The 24,054-nt window shown below is 41.3% G+C and overlaps 1 protein-coding gene across 4 annotated transcripts in view; it reads left to right on the top strand.

Annotated features, from left to right (window-relative positions):
* The window catches only part of LOC117457264 (muscleblind-like protein 1), a 130,639-nt gene that overhangs the window by 84,272 nt on the left and 22,313 nt on the right, over positions 1-24,054 (top strand). For all 4 annotated transcript variants that reach the window (XM_034097227.1, XM_034097229.1, XM_034097228.1 and 1 more), the window contains exon 4: positions 16,542-16,757. In XM_034097227.1, the coding sequence (XP_033953118.1) occupies positions 16,542-16,757 (216 nt within the window). The remainder of the gene's footprint in view (positions 1-16,541; positions 16,758-24,054) is intronic.

Below are 24,054 nucleotides of genomic sequence, written 5' to 3'. Positions count from 1 at the left end.
CCAGCCTGGGCTGGGGACTCGGGGCGGGCTGCGACCTCTGCGTCTTCGGTGCTTTAAACCGAGCAGAGTTCGAGGCAGCTTGGGCGAAGGACTGCTGCTGCGAAGGACTGCTGCTGCGAAGGACTGCTGCTGCGAAGGCAGCGGCTGGACCCTTCGAGGGAGGCAGAGGTGGAGTGCCTCGTCCTCCTTCTTTTTCGACTCACACCTCCTTTGCATGGAGGCGAGAGCGGAGCCGAAAATTCCCTCGGGAACGATGGGCATATCCAGCACATCCTCCTTTTCCCGGTCAGGGAGGTTGGTGAGGTTGAGCCATCTCGCTCTTTCCTGCACCACCATGATCCCCATTGCCTTGCCCGTGGCCTGGACGGCGCAGCGTTGGACACGGAGACAAATGTCCATGACCGCTGCCATCTCGTCCAGAGTGGCTGCCCCCGGGTTACCCGACAGGTCCTCGCAGAGCTCCGTTTGGTAAGCGGTTAGCAGTGAGGACACATTCAGGGCCCTGGCGGACAACGCTGCAGCTTTCTAGGACCTTTCAGTCATTGTCGACTGAAATTGGTCCAACTTTGCTGGCAGCGTGGGGTTCCTGCTTGGTGACGGGCCCGCCCTCGGTAGGAGGTGGGCCGCTACCAGCGGTTCCATGGGCGGTATGTGGAGCAGGCCGAGCTTCTCCATTCCGTCACAGTCTAGGGAGGAGGCACCCTGGATTGGGACCTTGTTGCTGAAGGGCCGGTCTCTCCACGAGACCGACACCTCATCCAACATCTCCGGGAAGACCGGAAGGAGTTGCCTCTTTGTCCGCGCTGCTTGGCGAAAATGTTTCCCTTCGTAGCGGGACCTGGAGATCTCCTTGGCCATTACAGGCCACGGGATGTCGAGTCTGGCCGCAGCACATTTACACACGGCCTGCAGGTCCAAGCTCAGACAGGGCGAAGCTGGTGTGCTATCGCCCGGGAGAGCAGCCCTTGCTCCAGGCTTTGCAGCCCTCGCCGATGACATGAAGGTGTCCTCTTCCTGTTCATCCGACTCGGACAGGAGGAACACCAAGGTGTCCTCTTCGTCCTCCTCGTAGTCCAGCTCGAGGACATCCTCCGCGGGTGAGACCATGGTGAGGTCTAACCGGGAGCCCCAGCTTGGTAAAGCGTGGGGACCCGTTCCCGCGTGTCTTGCCGTCACCGGGTCCCGGCCTGCCAGGACGCGGGATTCCGGTTCTGTAGCCATCGCAGATAATGAGCCCCAGACCGACACGGAGAGGGGTTCACTCTCTGTGGCGGACGCCCCCGTGTCTTGACTGCCGGCCGGCGTGTTCCAGCCCGAGGCAGGACGAGCAGACCTGGTGTGTGTCTGTGCCCGATATCTTCAACCCGCAGCCGCAGAGTCGAGCCACCGAGTCGAGCCACCGAGTCCCTGACTCCTCTGGTGTGAGGGAGAGGGGCGTCCATCTTGTTCGCCTCGTGGCGTGGAGAGGGCCCGCTCTCGACAGGTAAGACGGGAGAAAAAATATGTTACCACCCTGTCCTTAATCTGGAGAAAAGGACGGTGTGGGTCTTTTATTCCCGGAGAATACTGACTGGTGTGACAGTATGCTCCTTTAATCCTTTCTTCCTCCGTGGAGAAGAGAAAAGAAAAAACTTCCTCGCTACCGTGGTGTCGATAGAGAGGGAGCGAGCTAGCAACAGGTGTGTTGCTAGCTTAAAAAATCGGACCTACCTTACTTTCCCGGGAAGAGAAGGGCGAGGTCGATTTTAATACTAACTAGCGTTAGTACTACCGTCTGCCTGCGAAGCAGAAGGAGTAGCCGGCGAGCGCCCGTCGACCGAAATGGGTATTTGGGTTCAGTCTGTGGACCGTTAAGCTTGTCCGGCTACTGTAGAGATGTGCTCTGAAGCGAGAAGAGGTGTTTGAATGACGCATGCGTTGTGGCGCAAGCTACTTACAGATGTAGCGCTTCGTTTCAGACGCCTACCCGGGCGGGTCCGTGATCGGCACGGGGTGGGCCCCTGCTGAAAAGGAAACCCCCCCCGCAGGACTTGAAACGCCCCCTTGATAAATACATTTAATTATAATGAAACCAGCAGCAATGGATCATGGATCCACCAGGGGGAGCCGTGAAAAGCTGCCACACTGGAACTCATGTGAAATAAACAGCTGATCTACAGGGATCTGATATAGCGGATATTTGTTAAGATCCATATATGTCACGGATAGGATCACATTCTGTGCTTAAGTAAGAGACATGTAATCATTTACTAAACATCACCATGTTTTTATTTAACAAAATAATGTTTAATTCACGTTGGCGTAATTTACGCCGCGTAAGTACAAAACCATCGCTATGTTTTTAGATCAGGAAATGCATCCAGGGTCAAACAAACGATGTTCGATCGTGATCCTCGCGATCATTTAATGTATCATATTTCGCGAGTTGAAATGAATGCACTACATTTAATCCACGTGAGTTTACAACAACGACAATAATCGCTTTGTTTTTATATCACATCCGACGCAGCGGCTCTCTACCGATCATCCTAATCCCACGGGCAAACAATAATATGTACAGTGTTCATAGTTTACTGTATTATTAGTGTCTAATATTACTGCTATAATAATCACACATTGAGTTGTTGAAATCAGACCGTCGTTTTTTTTAAACGCTCTGAATGAAACGGCAGCTCTCAGGTGATCAGCTGTGTGTTTACACAATAAAATATGCATAGTAATTTAATACCTTCCAACACACATTGTAAGAACAGTTCTGTTTCATATGAGTGTTGAGAGCCGTATCCACAAATCTACTAATTTTGCCCTCAGTGCACCAGATTGATGCATTTAACTTCAATTTAAATAAAAACATCTTCTGTTGTAACAACAATAACATTATAAATAGTAACATAGCATGGTATTGCACATTTACTGTAGCTTTGAGTGTTACTGGCCTGAGATTTTTTTATTACATGAATGAAGGTGACTGAGGCTTTTTAATATAGACTTTTCAGTGTCCCACATTTTGCACAGAACTGTCCCACATTAGGAAAACAGATTGTCTGAGACAACTTGGCACTAAGAGTACTAATATGTCTACCATTTCTTGTATGAGTTTAATATCTGCATGTTCTCTTTTGGTTTGATTAGGACACATCCTGGGGATTTCAGAATGTTACTGGATTTTGATTTATTGTATCGGCTTCATGTCGCAATATACCCGAAGTCTGAAATGCAAAAATGTTCCACATTAGGGCAATTCACCCTGCATTTAATCATTTTGTTTATTTTTAACGAAATAAATGTGGTTTAATCCATCATGAAATTAATGTAGGCTATTTACTTAGTACATATCTGACATTAACGATTAACACACTGTTCATACTGCTCACAGGCTGATATCTAGTGTATTCATACCCCTCACTGTTTATTCATCATTCAATTCATTATATATTTTATTCTGTAGATTGTGAACATTACTTTTCACTTTACTGCTTGTTGCACCTGGTTAGAAGCTAAACTGCATTTCGTTGTCTCAGTACCTGTAATCTGTGCAATAACAATAAAGTTGAATCTAATCTTGAGCAGGAACTAATGTAGGCTATTTACTTAGTAGGCCTACATATCTGACATGAACGATTAAACACGTTTGTGCATTCTTTATGAATGCAAACCGAGTCATTTCGTTTATTTTTAACGAAATAAATGTGATTTAATCCACATAATTTACTGTGTTAATTGTTTACTTAGTATTGTTTAACTTGAATGTTCTTCACTTTTTAAATGCCTCTGTGATGTGCTGCTACCCATTTCCCCTCGGGGACTAATAAACGAATACTATGACATTAACGATTAAACACATTTGTGCATTCTTTATGAATGCAAACCGAGTCAAGCCGACTCTAATAAACGAATACTATATATTGAACGTCTATTGAATGGCCTTTGTATGTATACAGTACAGTATAGCCCAACCATTTACACCTTCCTTTTTTCCCGTCAAGAGTTTGAATTGGAGAAAGGTAATCGGTGGTGCTTTTATAGCCTATTGCATAATAACTGTGTGATTTATATTGCTTTTCAAATGCATATGGCCACCCATTTACACGGCTCTTCCCGTCAAGAATATGAATAGAACTTAGTTAGATCACTTTACATTTCTGCGAATGAATTTTTAATCACACACATCTCCCCATCCCGAAAATAAAAAGAGGAAACAATTTTCAAGTTCAGTTTTCACCATTTTATTTAAAATAACTGACATACAGTAACAGACACATGCTGTAGGCCTATCTGCTGCGGAAACCAGGACGAGCGATTTCGGGATCTGTTTTTCTGGGGCTCCTCAGTCTCTCGTTTACCCGGCTCCTGATCTTATGCCACTGGTCAATGTTCAGATTTGGGAACCGATTGGAAACATAAGACTCAATCTGTTGCTTCACATTGAGGGGAAGAGGCATTTTCCCATTGGTCCCAGTCCAGTTGGTTATTTTCACCATTCTCCCATAGCCTATGTTACAAATGGCGTTATGGCCATGAACATATTAGCAGCATAGATCTCAGGGCGATGCTGTCCCTTAAAAAAGCTGTCCTGGTAAAAACTTTCCTCTCGTTCTGAGGAAACAGCCCTGGTGGGTTCATCAGGAGTGACCGCCGATACTGAGACAACGAAATGCAGTTTAGCTTCTAACCAGGAGCAACAAGCAGTAAAGTGAAAAGTAATGTTCACAATCTACAGAATAAAATATATAATTAATTGAATGATGAATAAACAGTGAGGGGTATGAATACACTAGATATCAGCCTGTGAGCAGTATGAACAGTGTGTATGAATATGCTAAGATATATAAAGTATGAAAACGGTAGGACCATACCGTTCTCCAGCCCCAACCCCCCCATGTTTCATATGTATGTTGGGGACCCTTTGTTTAAAACTAATTGGCCATCGGAATGTGTGGAGTCACATTCCACAGCTCTCCCCCCTCCTGTGATCCCCCGCACACAGAGAAAGAAATATCAAACATTTAATAAAAGTGAAAAACAATGAACAAGACTTAACGTATTCATCATAATTAATTATATTTATTTCGTTTGGATGTAGGTGATCTTCTACTATATGAACATTTTGGACCCAAAATCACAACATATATGTAAAAACAGATTTTGAAAATTATTTTATTTTTCACAACACAAACATACACAACGAAACCATTTAAAAGCTGGAAATATATACATGGGATGTGACTATGATAATGTGAACGTTTGATTGAGGTAGCATGGGATTTCATTCTGATAAGGCAAAAGTGTTATTATAAATATAATACAAATATATATATATATACACATTATGTACAAAAATCTGTTTTTTCTGTCTTTATCTGTGCCACGCTTCAAAGCGGTTTCTGTCAACTACGACACAGAGGGCAACATCACAGATTCCTCCTCCTCCATGTCAAAAAACAAGCTTAAAGCTTGACTCACGTTCAGAGTTCTCTTCATCATAGTTGAGTCTTCAAAACTCTAAATATATCTAACTATATCTACATTTTCAATGTTTGTTTGTCACTTTACTTCAATCGCAGTCTCCCGCAGCCTCTCTTCGTCTCCCGCAGCCTGTCTTCGTATATCTTCGTCTCTCTCCATTTCCCGCCGTCTCTCTTCGGTTCCCGCCGTCCCTTTTCGTCTCTTTTCGTCTCGTTTCGTATTACTCCGTTTACCCGATTACCTCACCCCTTTCTGGTAAATACATCCTGTTGAGCAGAATCTACAGTTTCCAGTATTTTCCGTTTCGTAAAATGATAAAATACGGCGAAAATATTAAAATATGTGCTTCCATTATTCATACTTCTGAAATATATCTGTATTAACTTTATATCATCGTATGTCCGTGTTTATTGGGTATTTTTGCATGAAACAAAGACTGGCATATAGTTTCGAGCCAGTACTTTCGACAGAAATACACATATACATCTTGTTGAGCAGGATCTACAGTTTCCAGTATTTTCCGTTTCGTAAAATGATCAAATATGGCGAAGATATTCAAATATGTGCTTCCATATTTCATACTTTTGAAATGTATTAACTTTATATCACCGTATCTCCGTGTTTACTGGGTCTTTTTGCATGAATCAAAGACTGGGATATACAGTAGTTTCAAGCCAGCACTTTCGACAGAAACACACGGCAATGTTGTCCGGACTGTTGTTTTTATGCGGCACCGGCTTGAACAGGTCATGTGATCTGATCACGCCGGCGTGACGGTCGACTCCAAAGGGTTAATATTAAATACATATAAGTATTTTTACAACTTGTATTTAGAAATACTCTGTTGTAATTATTGATGCATACATGTAGTGCTGCGTACCGGTACGCCGAACCGGTACTGGACTTGTAAAAAGTTTCGGTTCAAGTCCGGTTAAAACCGGAACGTCAGGAACCGGTACTTGGACTCGCAAAAAAACTAGCACTTACGTATATTCTGGTGTCTGTGGTTATTTAAACATTCCCTGATAAACGTTATTCAGCGTCAATAAATGAGTGCTAATCCCAGTGTGCTCAGTGTACAACATCACATGTCATTTCACCTTCGATTTACGGTTTGAAAACGTAGAATTTCGCCACATGCTAATGCTAACCGGAAGTGAAGAATTTTCAGAATAAAAGTTTTAAGTTAATAGTGTGAACTTTCGGTTTTTTCAGAATAAAAGTGATTTAAATTAGTGTTTTTAATTCAAAATTACGCCATATCAACATTGATTTTAATTTCTAACAGTATGTATTGTAGAGTTGTAGAAAATACATGGTGCACAGACAGTACAGTACACTCTGACTGTACAGTCACTAGAGTATAGCCTATACTGTATATTAGGTGTGTAACAGTGTGATGCGTATAGTCTACTCTACACTCTACCTTTCAGCAACGTTTTAGGGATTTAGGCTCAGTCAGCTCAGGGACTGTTTGGTTACTTTAGTTTGGTAAATGAAATAAATGTTTGAACTTTGTAGTAGTTCACTGTAGTTGCTGTCATAAGTCATTTGTAGACTAAGTGGCACATTTGTACTTTGTAGAGAAATGTAGACACAAGTTGGAAGGGAGCACAATAAACCTGATGAGTTTGAATTTGAGTTGATTATGAGTTAATTTTCAATTGATAATTAGCTCACAATAAGTTCACTTTAGTTACTCACACCACTTGACACAAGCCATGGGTTCAGGTCCGGACTTATAAGTCCGGACCTGAACCTGAACCTCTGGACTTGAGTCCGGACCTGAACCTGAATGTGAGTCCAGGTACGCAGCACTACATACATGTGTTCATCCATTTAATGTGGCATCTGCTATAATGGGGTTAATGTATGATATTACTTAATAATACAATACATTATAATATATGATATGATAATTACATTTTAGTTTTATTCATTTCTTATTTCATAGTTTCTCATTATTATTATTATTTTTTATCGCTCATCTTATTTTTGATTTTATTAATCTGTGTGAATCTGTGCTGTCCTGTTTTTCACTCTCACCCTGTTGCTGTTTGAACTACTGAATTTCCCCACGGGATTAATAAAGGTCCATCTTATCTTATCTTAATGTATAAGTTGATTTACTTCAATCTACTGTACAATATTACAGGAAATATACTGCATAAAGCAAACTATATACTTTATTTGATCTAAAATATTGATGTTTCTACAACACCCATTGTGTATTTTGTGAATGAAGCGCCATCTAATGGTTAAATCCTGTAATTGAACAAATGGGGAAATTGGGCAACGCCCTCTAGCAATTTGGCAACACCCCCAGCCCCTGGCATCCGCTGGGCTTTTGACTGGGACACACCCTTTTGAGTCTGATCTGGAGTGCTACATCTGTATAGGGGGTGAATTCCCTGACGCTGACGTCAAGATCACCAGCCAATCAGGATTGGCGTAATGAGATTGATGCTTCTGTTTGCTCCGCGATGAGGCGCATCCCATAGTGAGACATCGAACGGAGTGTTATGAATGAGAACTGTCTACATACACTATTAGTCTGGGAGCCAAAGCCTGATTTTTAGATGAACCTTGTTTCATCTGATAACGTTTTTTTTCCTGCTGTTTCTTGTAGCTTGGAGGTACCTCTTCAACAGAAGGGTGCCCGGTGATATCCCTTGAGCATTTTTGGATATTAACCCTGTCATGGCCAAAATCCCAGAAAGATAAGGATTTATGAGATTTCATGCAATAATATTGAAATATATTCAAATCAAATGCATCACATTTGCCCTCCCCAATGTTTATATTCATACAGTGCATTGTATTCTAAATTAATTCATATTAACCCTTTCAAGCTGACCCAGCAATACATACTTTTGTAGTGCAGTAGCCTTTATTTAACCAGGTGAATTTCCAGTGAATTCTGCAAAGACAATGCAAGCAACTGCATGGTGTTTATTGCCAACAACAAAAAGGAAAGGCAAGCAGATTGTTGCTCATTATCATATAGAAATGACACATTACAAATATTGCTGATGATCATCTAGTGTTAGGATCTTGAGCAACCCACCCTGAAACATGCACAGAACATTGTGCATGGCAAACCATGCACTTTACAACTGCACTTCTTGGAGTTGCAAGGGGTCTCACTCTTGCAGCCACATGCACCTGATCATCTCCAAAATGTAATCTGGGACAAGTTTGGCATCTTCTGATAGATGGGTTGGGATCAGTGACCTGTTACACATATCTTTGTTCCATTCAAATTCCTCTGGGTTCAGTGCTGGCAGCAGGTTTACATTGAGATTTCGCCACAACATTGCCTGAAAGTGGGCCCTCTTAACATTCTCAATGAAGGCTTCATTTGTTGGTGGTAGAGCAGCAAGGTTTGGAGCAGACATATGTCCTTTTCCGTTATTTCCCCCCCAGACAAGTAGCCTTGTGTGTGACATGTCTGTGTTCTCCTTTATGCCATAACAGGCTGAGATGAAGGCAGTGGCTTGGTAGAGGACTTGCTGGAATGGTGCATCCATGTTGCTGATAGTTCGTAGCTTTCAGGACTTTGATGACAGAGCCTTTTCCCAACCCATAGTAAGACGCTACAGTGTCACATCCCGATATGGCATGGGCTGGTAAAAGGTTCTCGACAATTTCTGAATGCTTGGACAGTGTCGCCTTGATGTCCACTATTGCTCTTTCCTTGCGGGGGGGATTCCATGATGAGTGGTACATCCAGTCCTGCCTGATGGTGATGGTGAAGGAGTAGGACGAACACATCTGTGTCATCAGAAACCACAGAGATTTGATGGGCTTCTCCAGCACACCCCAGGACTTGTTGGACAATGATAATAATAATAATAATAATAATATATTAATTTTATATAGCGCTTTTCTGAACCCAAAGACGCTTGGTGATGATGGTGTCAGCTTCTTCCATTCTGATTTTCTAGCTCATATCGGCTCCTTCTTTCTTCCATCCTGATCTCGATGGGGCATGAGTCCTCCCCTGTCACCACCAACTTGTGTTTGTTTGTGCCCCGTAGATGGAAAAGCCTGTCTTCGGTCAGTTCCTTAAATAGTAATAGATTGAGCTGTTTCTTGCTTTCAATGGATGACAAGACAACCTTCTGGGCTGGTAGCTTAGTTGATAGGAGGAGATGATGTTTCCTACTGACCACTGTCTCCCTGACATCTCTGGTGACAGACTTGATACTGTAATCATGGTATCTGTCAAAGATGAGGTCGACGTCACTCTCTGACAGGTATGAAATCAGCTGTGTTTTAACATTATCAATAAAATCAGCGACAGTACCATCAGCTGGCCAGTGTATGGTCCAAATAAGTGCTGATCCATCAATGACAGTGACATCTGCATCACCGGCATTCCTCCTGGAGACTTCAACCTGGAGTGACTTCTTCAGTGTGGACTTGGCTTTACAAATTCGCATTCCGTCCTCTGTGAACATGGCAGTTTGGACTGGTGCCAGCTCATAGGCGAAGACATCCTTCACGTCAACATTGCGGTCGCTAGAGAACAGTGCGATGTTCCTTGAATAGATCACATTTAGGTCATACATTTTGGAGTCGCCAATTTTGATGGATTTCATTGTTTTTGCCATGGTCTTCACTTTGCTTGAGATGGTGTTGTAAAATCCCTCTAGCCAGGTGTTACGGTTGCTGTTTCTGTCTGCTCATTAATCTGCCTGTGAGTGTTTTCAGCAGTGCGTGTAATATGTAAATAAGCTGCGTAGTAGCCCTGACGTCATTGGCTGCCCATCCTCTGGTCCGCCTCTGAAGATGGTGATTGGATTGACGTCATCCAATCGCAGCGCACAGCCGGCGCACACCTGCTGGGGAGGAGTACAAAGGCCGCGGACTATCACCACTCTGGAGGCTCTGTTGAGTGAACAGACGCCTCTCGCTACTTGCTCCTTAGTGAATTCTGTTGAACTGTGGTTAACCTTGTGTGATTAGTTAGTGGTTAGAGTCGTTTTTGATTCTGTGATTGTCGCCTTTAGTTTAGCTGTGTATAGATTATTTGGTTAGTTGTACCACTTTTAAAGTGAGGTTTTGTTTCGTTCTTTATATTATTTATTTTCCCTGTATGCCATTAGACTCATTTTTTAGAGGTCCTCCTTTTGTTGGGCAATCAACCTGTGCCCTTTTGGCCCTTTTGTTTGTTCAGGCTACACGCCTTCCCTTTTGTTTCATCCTGTTCTGTAATAAAACCACTTATAATTATTACCAATTACATACTGGTGTGTGTTGCATTCCTCTTCCCCTAGTTGGGATGTAACACCAGGTATTTTCAAATTGTTCTAACATTGCCTCTCCAATCTTTACAGCACTGTCTACACTGGCAGTTGGAGGGACAATAGTGCCACATACATCTTGCCAAATACAATCTGGAGGCAGAATACGTATGTAACAAAATCTTGCAATTATGGTTTAATTACATAATCACAGGGTATATTACACTTTAGATGAAATGGTTACAACATGTGTTAGACATGACATGAAAAGCTGGCATAAAAGGGTTAATATTCATTAATTTGGAACACTTGACCTCCTTTATGAATAAACATTGGAGAAAGCAACATTTTGCATGAAATCTCACAAATCCTTATTTTTCAGGGATTTGGGCATTTTGGGCATAAAGGGGTTAATATCCGAAAATGCTCAAGGCATATCACCGGGCACCCTGTTGGATTTTGAAGAGGTACCCCCAAGCTACAAGAAACAGCAGAGAAAAAAAATCGTTATCTGATGAAACAAGGTTCAACCCCACGGCTCCCGGACTATGCATTTACTGAGGAAATTAACAGGGCATGGTTGTTTTATTAAAATCAGGTGTGGTTTGTTTAAGTGTTACTTTTTATATTGAAAAGGGGATGGCCTAAAACAGCAGATATAAAATAATATTCATATATTAAAGAGATGCAGAGTTCCACATAGTTTCATTTTGTTTGCATGTCATTTGCTTCTGTAGTGCTTCTGTAGTGTGTTGCATCCCTTTAATCAAATAACAGACAGCTTCAGGTTCTTACACTCCCTCTCCAGAAGCCTCCAATGTTTGCCTCAGACCTGTTTAAGAAAATAATATGTTTTCATAAAAATAGTAAATCCAAACAAAACTACCAACCCTGCCTTGTCCTAAATCTACCTCCACAGTTCTTACGAAGGTCAGTTTTAGAAACGTTATTATGTAGTTTACCATTTCTTATCAGAAATACTGATTGACAAATCACTGCATCAAGTCTTACAACATACAAATTAAGTAATTACAAACTCTAAAATTAAATAAATTCCCCTTTGTTGCCTTTAAAGGTCACATGTCATGGCCATTTCCACTGATCATAATTCCATTGTTGTGGTCTACTAGAATAGATTTATACTGTGCAATTTTCCAAACTCACATTGGTTTCGCATACAGCATCTCTGTAAAGTATGTGTATTCACTCTCTCTACTAAACGGCTCGTTGCAGCTCTCCCCCCCTCCCTGTGAGCACAGTGTGCTCTGATTGGTCGGGACGTTGTGAATCGCGATAAGCTCCGTGGAGGTGTGATTTCCTTGTTTAGCGATACACAGCGAAACACAGCCAAACTCACCCTGAGCACACACAAAGTCACAGCCGAAGTAAAAACAATAAGTGTGGCTTGATATTGAGTAATAAAAAGGTTGATAAACGCTGTGAGAATGGGTCTGCAGAGAGAATTTCGCCGCGATCCCAACTGTCTGTTATCAGCCTGCAGCCAGGGAGGAGAAATCAGCAGAGCTGCATGCACTGAGTGTGTGAGGAAGTCCGTGGATTGGTCAATTTGGACCAATCAGCGGGGGCTTAACGTAACGGCTCCGCGGACGTAACGTAACGGCTCCGCGGACGTAACGTAACGGCTCCACGGATTGGTCCATTTCGTTCCGGGGACGACATGACATCATGATGTACCCGGAAGAATCAAATGGACAGTGACGTATCTCCAACGAGGCGTTTTGGGGAGGTATTTTCTGTTTTAGAGTTGTACTCCCTACATGGTGTACTTTGAGGGTTTTGACTCTGCAGACCGTTTACATGCATAAAAACCTTCATAACACACAAGGGGACAGGCAATAACCGGAAAAGCATGACATGTCACCTTTAATACTATTGTCAACATTACTTAGTAGAGGTGTTGTGCATTACAAAACAGTTTCCTTTAGACACTTCCACAAACCAGAGTAAAATGAAATTACTGCTAACACAACTACACCTGCTAAACTGATAAGCAAACGTTAGCTTAGCATTTGAAGTAGAACTACTCAATACACATTTTATGTAGGATAAGTTTCCATAACACAATTATTTAAAAAATGAAACAGAGACAAATTAAGCCAACCACTAAAGTTTAGTTTAAAAATAAGCTGTGGTGAGTGGTTTGACAAACCCAATTCGCACAGGTTAAAATGCATTTCACTTTTGATTATTAACCGAGCTGGTAGAGATCGTCATTAGTGTTTAATATTATAAGCATATTGAACTAAAAGTTATTAAACGTAATTAAAATATAATTACGTGGCAGTTTATAACTTCAACTCATTATCTTACCTTAAACTTAATGCAACAAAATGCAACGCTTCGCAGTGGCATCATAAACATCATTCATCTCTTCTGTTGTACTGCAACTGCCAGCACAGAAAACAGGACACAGTTTCTGCATCTTTGCTGTATTCAGTGTGTAGGTTTTGAAGTTATCAGATGAAGTTTTTGGATAGTCTGGCAGGGTGGGCTGAGACGGGTCGCTTCCTCTATCTCCCAAGTCCGTAGCAGTAGGCCTATGGCAGATTCCCAGCACTATCAGCCAGCTGTCTGATGTCGTTACTGCCTGGCTCGGCTCCAGTCTCTGCTCACGGGACCCTCCTGTACATTTATCCGGTGACTCGATACTAGCAAAGGCACCAGCTGTGAGTCCATCGTTGGTACTTCTGTTGGCATTTGGATCCAATGCAGGTTTTTTGTTATGTTTGCCATGAAATCTTTTTGTGTAACCACCTTTTAAGAAGAAATTAACAGCTAACTAGCTAGCTATACTTTTGAAAATCACACTTGCTTCATTGTAATTGGTGGTTTGATTACTGGGCTGGTGCTTTGCGGCCGGATCGGGATATGATTGGCTACGAGACAAAAGTGGCTTCGCAGGCGCTTTAATGATAAATGCATTGCAGTTAACGTCAAAGACAACTACTACAGTAATAGTAACAGTTAAAAAATGTTAACAATAATTGTCCAGTTATAAACGACATGAATCAAAGATGTGTTGCTGTATTTTAGTGGTAAAAAAATGCATTCATCATCATAATTATTCTATATAATTTACACAGTGCCTGTAAACCGGAGGAGAACGCTGGCATTTTACTTGAAAGACTACGGAGGGATAGGCTCTGCAAAATGTGTTTAGTTTGGGGATTGACTGGATGCTCTGACCGTTCCACTTCCTGGCCGGTGCTATGCAACGTCTCGCGTCAAAAATAGACCAGCCGCGTATTTTTTGCAGAGGCCAGCGCCGAGACGCTTCTGGGACGCTTCTGGGACAGTTCTGGGACGCTTCTGGGACGCTTCTGGGACAGTTCTGGGACGCTTCTGGGACGCTTCTGAGCCGTAACGCGGCGCGTCTGGTGGAAACAGATGCATTGAATAGAGTGGCCGCGATCGCTGTGCACGCCACGGCGCAGCGGTAACGGTACGTCCACACGGTTCCGTCGCGTTGAAGCTTGCCAGTGTGCCAACAACCAATCACATTAATCTCCCACCCCGGACACACAAGCACACGGTTTGATTGGCTAGCGCTTGTACTGGCATATGATTTGATTGGCTGGCGCTTCCGTCACCGCTTGAAAAGTTGAACTTTTCTCAACTTTCAACGGAATCTGTGAAACAATATATCTGACTAGTTTTGCAGTGTAAAAAGGAAAATAAGATAACACTTGAAATGTACCCCAATCTTGCAAACAGGCACCACCAGTATTATATTATACTCTAAATACACTTAAATTATAAATACGACAATACCTTAAACACAAAGTATGGAGGCCTAGGCTTCTGTAACTATTTAGTTTATGATTAATTATAAGCGTTAAATGCTGGCTGATGCTAGGGTGTGGCTCTACTGCAGTACACTAGATGATGGGGAGCACTGTGATCGTCTTAAAGACATCCAGTTAAATAAGTTTGTGCATTTGGATTGAGCCGGATAACTTAAAGTGGACCTATCATGCTATATTTGAAACATATATTGTAGGGCCATACCTATATAAAACATGTCTGTGAAGTTTTTTTTTCAAAACACCAAACAGATCATGCATTTTAGCCATGCCTCATTTCGCTCAATTTGCTCTTTTCCAGCCCTGTTTTTGCAAGGGCTGATTCTGCTTTTGTGGCAGACTACAGCGCCACTTACAGGCCTGGCATATGCACTACAGCGTCTCCAGCGCTTTCGAGCGGTCTCTCATTCCCCTGATAGGCGGCGAGTTGCCCATATATGCGGAGCAACCCTTTTCTGACGTCATAAAAATTCAAATAATAATCAGCTCCGTTGCAGCCCCGTTTTTAGAGATTTGGGTATGGAGGAAAAGAGAAAGGGTTGTGTTTTCTGACACTTGGTGAGTTCCCTGACACACCGGGGACACATATTCATGTATAAAAGACATACAAAAGTGCATTTTGCATGATAGGTCCCCTTTAAGCAATTACACTTGTTTCATAATAAACATTTGTATGTTTCCAATCCACTTCAAACGCCTTGTCTCTATTCTAAAGATGTTATAAAGATATCATTTTGTATTGAAAAATGTATTATAATATAATATCTTTTGAAACAATATATAAAGCGATTAATTGATGTAGCTACAGTATTTGCATGCTCATTTAGGACATGCTTTTTTATCACGGGTTCAGGATATGTAAAATAGGAAATCTTTATATCCATTGTCTGACAAACTTCATATCACTGTGTACACAAATTGCTGTTAGGAGGCATGCGGTGATATGTGTTTTGTATCATACTGTGTGAATATGCCCAATTTAACATAACTGTTTTCAATCTATTACGATTGTGATTCATAGCAACAATCTGCAATGTCCTGTCATTATAGGACACATATTGATGCAAAGTAAAGAAAAATAGATTCCAGAAAAGTTCATTAGCAAGATCACAAAGTTTTTGCAGGATGACATCAGTGTATTGTTACAGTCTCATGACTGTGAGTCTTTTCACTGACATCATACCAACATTCAGCTGAAAAAAATCCAAACTAATATCATACAACTGATATATATAAGAAAGCCCAGAAAGAATCTGAAAATCCACAAGGCCATTATTCCTGATTTTTCTGAGTCATCCCAGAGCAGCAAGGACGTTTTGGAGGGGAATGTAGCTGTACAGCCATGGCTGCTCTATTACTCACTGTGTCGTGTTGGCAGGGGCTCAAGAGACAATCCTCAGACTGGGGCTGAGGTCAGGAATGTGCAGGGAAAACTTGCTTTCACTATGTCAGCTAGCATACTACTTAGCCTCCCTCTCACATAATGTGTTTTTCAAACTCTAGTGAAGCCCTTACAGGCGGTACATGTTTTTACAGTATAACCCATCTCCCCCTCCTACACACGCACAGCTTGACATCCCTCAGCGTTATTACTCCTATATGTGTGTGATCTCTGGTCTGTGAAGCGTATGATTCCATCTGAAACATGTAGGGAGTAGGTGACTACAAACGGAGTCTAGGCCTCCTTCATGTGTAATCTCAATTGAAAGAGAAAGACGTTAAAGAAGATGTAATGTTTTGCTCTCAGATCAAGGCACAAAGCCTGTTTTTGACACCTTCTTTGCATTCACAACCCCAACCACAGTTCGTATCCTCTTATTGGCTGTTGATGATGCACACATCTCTTTTCTTGGGCTATTTATCTGTAATATTTTATTAGGAGCCAGAAAGGATGACATTGTAATTATTCAAATGTTCACTGTTTTTACATAGACCTTGAAAATGTGAATAACATAGTTTAGCTTTCCTTTGACCAACTCTCTCATTTTGCTTGTCCCAACAGCCCATGTTTTCAGTCACACCCAGTCTTGCAACCAATGTCAATGCTGCTGCTGCAGCAGCCGCTGCGTTTAACCCTTACCTTGGCCCTGTTTCGCCTGGCCTGATGCCCACTGACATCTTGCCCAATGGCTCCGTACTGGTCACCAGCAACCCCAATGTATCCATACCAGCTGCTGCTGCTGCCGCACAGAAACTCATGAGGACAGACAGACTGGAGGTGAGCAACACCCACACACATTCACAAACACACACACAGATGAATGTTTAAAGAGATTAAATGTGAACAATGGCACACATTCCAAAGACCAAACAGATAGTTGGATTTGTATCATTTTTTGTTCACTTTTATATCAGTTACAGATTAAAATATAGACCAACAAGTTTCTACTAAATACCACACTCCGAGTCACAGGACCTTTTCCTCAGCTATGCAAACATATTGCGCTTTGAATAGGGCTGTGCCTGTTTGAATATTAAAGACATTGGTTGGAAGGTCTTGCTTCAACTGTTTCTGTTTGTAGACTTTAATTATGTATCTGGCCCACAATTTATGTTACAGTAACTTCATCCAATTACCATAATAAAGTCATTACCCAGACTTAGGCAAAGATAGACGTTAATGAGAGTATGTCTACAAACACAGTCGTTTTCCCTGCTGCATCCCATCAACCAGCAGGATACAGCTTTGTTTGGCTCGAGCTCAAGATAAACTGTATCATGTCATTTTACGAAACATCTTTAATTCTTACATGAGGGCAATCAGTTATTTGAAACCTGAGTGCCGCTCCTCTAGCTGTGTTCAGAAAATCATTAATTGGAAAGTAAGTCAATCTCCTCCATTATGCAGCCCTATACCCGGGAAACACAAAGTGGAATAATGGGCAAATCATTAGAGGCAGCCAGGACAACACACTCTCACTCCCTAAGCGTCCAGGAGCGACGTTTGGTCAGTGTCCGTGGCGTCCAATTGTGACGCTCCTAGGCTCCTTCAGCGTCATAAAGGGACGCAAATAGCTTTCAACTGATTACAATGTATTCCCATCTGCGGCGGGATGTGACGCTCATAGAAGCACGGCCTTTGTTTGTGTCGGCTGCCCTTAAAGGCAATGTGAGCGTCCATTCCCATTGGATAACGGAGAATTGTACACCCGGAAGTAAGTATTCCTCTTACTGTCAATTAATTTTACAGTGATATCTGCACTACTCATCGACTAAAAAACACCAGATTATCCTTGTTAATTACACAACATTGATTGGTTTAAATTGTGTGCAATGCTTTTGTATTTTTCCCCTTCGATTCGGAGAAACAAATATTTTTTCTGAGTAAAGGATGGCAGAAGACACTGCACTACCCAGAATCCCCAGCTATCGTTTGGACTACACCATGTGCTCTGTTTGACAAACCCAGTGATAGTCCTCAAGCTCTGTGATTGGAGAGTGTGCTCCCCGATTCTCGAACAGCACTTGAAATGGGATGGAACCACGGCAGACTGTCCAAAACTGGATTTGAACGGGTCCACCGTGTGTCCCCCTCCCCCCCCCCGTCCCCAGAACTACACATGCTGGCTATTGTGTTTCGCAACATGTTCTCTATGGCACGTCTCTACTGGGAGTTGTAGTTTTAAAAGACGTTTTCGTATTTCAAATAATAAGAGGTTGCCAGTATTAAACTGTGTACATCCCTGGAGGTTTAGGGGATAGGAAACACTCACATTTAAAATATATAATTAATAAATGGGTGAAAATTGCTTGTGCCCATAATGGGCAGTATTAATATATATACCCACATGCCAGCTAAGGTCAGAAGAGCTTTATTTAACAGCTGGTCTTATGTCTGTGACCCCTCCTGTTGTTAATTGATGAGCCTGAAACATGCACTTGTCAAGGTTCAGAGGCACATTTTGCAAATATGGCAGTAGCCATCGATCAGCTTAAGATAAGATATACTTTATTGATCCCAAGTTGGAACATTTGCGTTACATCAGCATGTGTAACAGTTAAATATGCAGTGGTGTTTATTTGAAAATCATTTAGTATAATCACACAAATTCTGTGTTTTATATTCAACAATCTGTGTTCTTTATTTATTGATTGTTCAATACCTGACAAGGCCGGAGATGAAATATCTACATACATCTTATAAGAGTAGAATACATTATGTATAATATCAGTTAAAATAAGTGCTTCAACATAGTTAACATTGCTGGAGGTATGCACACATATTGATAGATGTCTTGTAATGCACTATTGAGGAACCTGCGACCCAAGTTTTTCATTCAGTGCAGAACTACACCATAGTTGTGTAGGCCTATATGATATGTCAATAAACCTTAGAAAATCTTGAAATCTTGAAAGGGATGTGCAAAATAGTCATTATATACAGTCTTTAATTAACTATTAGTAGAGAATAACGAGTAATGAATATACTTTATAGGGATCCTATTAATATCTAATAATAAAAATAATGAAATTCAATAACATGCTTTAACCACCAGGTGTCCCTTTCTATCAGCTCTGCACCTTTATGGTGTAAATACAGCCTATCTACCAATTGGATCAAATATAAAAGTCAGCCGAATTAGTGTTGATACTGCAAGGAGACGTATTGTGTGAAAAGAAATGTAAAATGTTACATGAAGGCTTCTTCAGCTCATCGCTTCCTGGACCCTGTCGACGCCTGGCTGGTACCTGTCGTCGACCCGGATGAGGCATTCCTGCACCGCGGGACCTGCTCCCCTCGTCCCCGCTGCCGTGGGGTTAATCCGCATAACCTGAGGTCTCTGTGTCGGGCTCCCCGGTCCTCTAACGCCGCCAATCTGCTGGCCCCTGCCAGGTTTGGCCTGGTCAATGCAAGATCGCTAACAAACAAGACTTTTGTCCTAAACGATTTCTTCACTTCCAAGGGCTTGGATTTCCTCAAAGTGACTGAGACATGGCTCAGTATTGGTGAGTCCAGCGCGTTTACCGAACTTGTACCGCAGCATTGCTGTTATTTTAACTCTCCGCGGACGTCAGGCCGATGTGAAGGTATAGCAACTGTTTTTAAGAGTGACTATAAATGCCCAACCCAGTCTCACGGCATTTCGTGTTCACCATCACGATTTTTAATCTATTGATTCGTGTTCACCATCACGATTTGCCCCTTTTTTTCGTGTTGCACAGCACGATTTTAAAATCAATGTATTTCTACTGGTAATGTGTTTCGTGCCTGCAAACTGCAGCACGTCTTTTTCTCCGGTCGGGTCGTGGAAGACCGGAAGCTGTGTGGTTCATAAAAACATGTTCTTACTCAATATCAAGCCACAGTTATTGCTTTTATTTTAAATCGTATAATTTCGGACTTTTGTTGTCGTCTGTGATGAAAATAAATGGGGCTCAGAGCCTCAGGATACTGAAATCTGTATTTTTTAAAATATTTTTTTCCTTCTAATTTGTTATTCTTTTCAAAATAACACACTGTTATTTACTCACCAATAACACACAATTATCCTTGCTTTTATTTATTGGTTTAATTCCATAATCTCGGGCTTTTTTGGCGTCCGTCAGGAACTGAATTTCAAAATAAATATAACAGGAAACAGACGTAGGCATTTCGAGCGATTACCCAAGATCCTCAGCTATGGTTTTAAGCTCACTGATGTGTTAGCCACAATGCATGCTGGGATTTGGTGTTTATATTATATGAAATCCGGAAAACATTTTAAAAGTATAAAATAATACTTAATTCCGAGTGCTCTTGCTTTTCTCTTTGAAAGTCATCACATAACGGCATTGTAATACACGGTTCGGCTGCATTACATACTACAGATCTGCCGTAGTTATTTATTTAGAGAGCCCTGATGAGAAGACCTTTGGAAAAACTGGAAGAAATGGCGCCGAAACTGAATACTTGACGTGGATCATAAATATATCAACAATTAAACAACATCTTCAATTTCTCTTCACACAATACGTCTCCTTGCAGTATCAACACTAATTCGGCTGACTTTTACATTTGATCTAATTCATAGATAGGTTATATTTACACCATAAAGGTGCACAGCTGATAAAAAAGGACTGTAGTTTTCAAAGATATTACTGATTTTCTTTGAATGTAAGAATGTAAATACTGAGTCTGAAATAGTATAGCAATATGCTGTAAAATGATGTGAAAGCATGCATAAAACTATACATCTTCAGATGTTGTACATACACACTAATAATACAAAGTTATTATGGCTGTGTGCACCTTGTGTGCACCTCCTAGTGGTTAAAGCACGTGATTGAATTATTGTTTGTATGTGTTATATTTGATTAAAACAATATTAAGAGTACATACTTTCATAGGGGGAAAGTATAAATATAGAAATATAGAATATACAAAATCAAGAAGATACTATAAGTGATCTCTACAATAAAACAGTTTAGTGCAGGATGTACACAGATATTAATAGGAGGAGGTGCAAAACAGAAAAACGGATTAACCTTTATTTAAACATTAAATATTAAATATTAAGCCTGACAAAGTAATTAACGTCTAATATATTGCTTTCCTGCAATGTTAACTATGTTGAAGCACTTATTTTAACTGATATTATACACATTAATTATACTCTTATGTATGTAGATAGAATAAGAAATGTGCAGAATATGACGGAGAATATTAATGGTGGAGGTACACACATATTGATAGATGTCTTGTAATGCACTGTTGAGGAACCTGTGACCCAAGTTTTTCATTAATTGCATAACTACACCGTAGTTGTGTATGATATGTCAATAAACCTTTGAAAATCTTGAAAGGGATGTGCAAAATAGCCATAATATACAGTCTTTAATTAACTATTAGTAGAGAATAACGAGTAATGAATATACTTTATTACTTGTTTCCATTCTAGTCAATTGCAGATACATGTTTAGTCTTCTCAAGCACCAACTATCAAATATCTCTCCTGATTGTTGGCACTTGACAATCACCATACCTGAATTTTACTAAAAGTCTGATTTAAGGGTTGTTTATATTTCACATAATTAATCCGAATCTGCAAAGTAATTACAAAGTAGAATTACAAAGTAGCAATGAGCTGTCATGTGGGTATATATTAATGCTGCGCATTATGGACACAAGTGATTTTCACCCATTTATTAATTATATGTTTTACATTTGATAACACCAATGTGTTTAATAATGGCAACTTCTAATTGTGGGAAAAAACGAAAATGTTCAGTAGAGACGTCCCATAGAACATTTTGCGAAACACAATAGCCAGCATGTGTAGTTCTGGGGGGGTGTTCAATTCTAGTTTTGGATAATCTGGCGTGGTTTCGTTCCATTTCACACAGCTGTTTGACGCTCTGCGTAACCTTACGGGAACTGTAGTCCTAAACGATAGCTGGGGATTATGGGTAGTGTAGTGTTTTCGGCCATCCTAAACTCAGAAATGTTGACAATCGCAATGATGCTCGAAATGTCCCTTACAGGCTGTTTCCGGTTATTTTTATTTTGAAATTCAGTTCCTGACGGACACCAAAAAAGCCCGAGGTTATGGAATTAAACCAATAAATAAAAGCAAGGATAATTGTGTGTTATTGGTGAGTAAATAACAGTGTGTTATTTTGAAAAGAATAACAAATTAGAAGGAAAAAAATATTTAAAAATACAGATTTCAGTATCCTGAGGCTCTGAGCCCCGTTTATTTTCCTCACAGACGGCAACAAAAGTCCGAAATTATACGATTTAAAATAAAAGCAATAATTGTGGCTTGATATTGAGTAAGAACATGTTTTTATGAACCACACAGCTTCCGGTCTTCCACGACCCGACCGGAGAAAAAGACGTGCTGCAGCCTGCAGGCACGAAACACGTTACCAGTAGAAATACATTGCTTTTAAAATCGTGCTGTGCAACACGAAAAAAAGGGGCAAATCGTGATGGTGAACACGAATCAATAGATTAAAAATCGTGTTGGTTAACACGAAATGCCGTGAGACTGGGTTGAAATGCCAGCAGCTTTCACTGACATTCTCACCCGGCAGCTTTGAACTGAGCGTGTTCGAGCTTATCGCTCTCATACAGTGCTGTGCGCTGTGGTCTATAGATCTCCCAAATACAATAAGGGATTTTTAAACGATTTCTCTGACTTCTTGGCTGAAATTATGCCAAAATATGATCGTGTACTTATTGTTGGGGATTTTAATATTCATGTGTGTTGCCCCGACAAAGCTATGGCAAAGGACTTTTTAGACCTTGTTGATTCCTTTAATCTTGTGCAGTCTGTGTCTGGCCCAACGCAGGAACGCGGACACACACTTGATCTTGTTTTATCTTATGGTTTGCCTGTTCTTAACCTGGAGATTTGTGACGCCTTTTTCTCTGACCATATGCCTGTATTATTTGATGTGAGTCTTGCTTGTACAACGGTTAAACCGCGCGCTGCTCCTCGGCGCGCTCGCATTATTAACCCCTCCACTGCTGGTCAGTTCTCTGTTGCCTTTAAACAGAACGGTGTGAATCGGGAACCTATATCACCTGAAACGGATGAGCTTAGCTCATGGTTTCACTCTACTTGCAAAGCTGCCATAGACACTGTTGCTCCTTTAAAAACCAGGCAACCTAAAACTAAATCTGAGCCTTGGTTAAATGACACGACTCGGGCTGTCTGACAGGATTGCCGTAGAGCTGAGCGTAAATGGAAAACGGGCAAACTGAAAGTTTCATTTGAAATGTTGAGGGAGTGTTGGCGTTTCTATCAGATCACTGTGAAGGAGGCAAAAAGCAAACTTTTATCTGACATCTTTCTGTCAAATCGTCATAAGCCACGCGTTCTGTTCCAGACTATTGATTTGGTCCTTAATGCCCCCCAGAATAGCTCTATGGAGACCTCTACCGCGGTCTATGAAGATTTTCTTCACTTTTTCATTAATAAGGTAAACTCCACTAGAGCTCAAATCTCTGCTCCTGCAATTGACCCCTCAGTTCCTGCACCGTGTTCTGCTGTCTTTAATCAGTTTGAGCATGTAGCTCTGTCTTTTGTACAGGAGATTGTCTCCAAGTTAAAGCCCTCGGCCGAGGCTATATACAGGACGGTCCTGTACACAACGCCAAATGGCTATATACAGGACCGTCCTGTACACAGCTCTCTGAAAAGGCTATATACAGGACGGTCCTGCACAGAAGCCCTGAAATGGCTATATACAGGACGGTCCTGTATATAAGGTCTCTGAAATGGCTATACAGGACGGTCCTGTGGATAAGATATCTGAAATGGCTATATACAGGACCGTCCTGCAGCTAACGTCAAATGACTATATACAGACCGGGCTATTATAGCATGCTTAAGCAAGTTTCGCGGGTGGTAATGTAGGGATAGGATTCACAGATAAATATTCTCACGACAACATTATTTTCAATGAGTTTCCCCTCAATATAAAATGGTGGCAATTAAATCTCTTTCCATGCCAATTGCTTAGCTTTTTATGCTGATTTCAGTCTTTTTTTTGGCTTATCTTTTTATTTTGTTTCAATCATTTTCTAC

The sequence above is a fragment of the Pseudochaenichthys georgianus genome, chromosome 13 (genome assembly GCF_902827115.2).
Source record: "Pseudochaenichthys georgianus chromosome 13, fPseGeo1.2, whole genome shotgun sequence".
Classification (NCBI taxonomy): domain Eukaryota; kingdom Metazoa; phylum Chordata; class Actinopteri; order Perciformes; family Channichthyidae; genus Pseudochaenichthys; species Pseudochaenichthys georgianus.
This window is presented reverse-complemented; position numbering and strand designations above follow the sequence as displayed.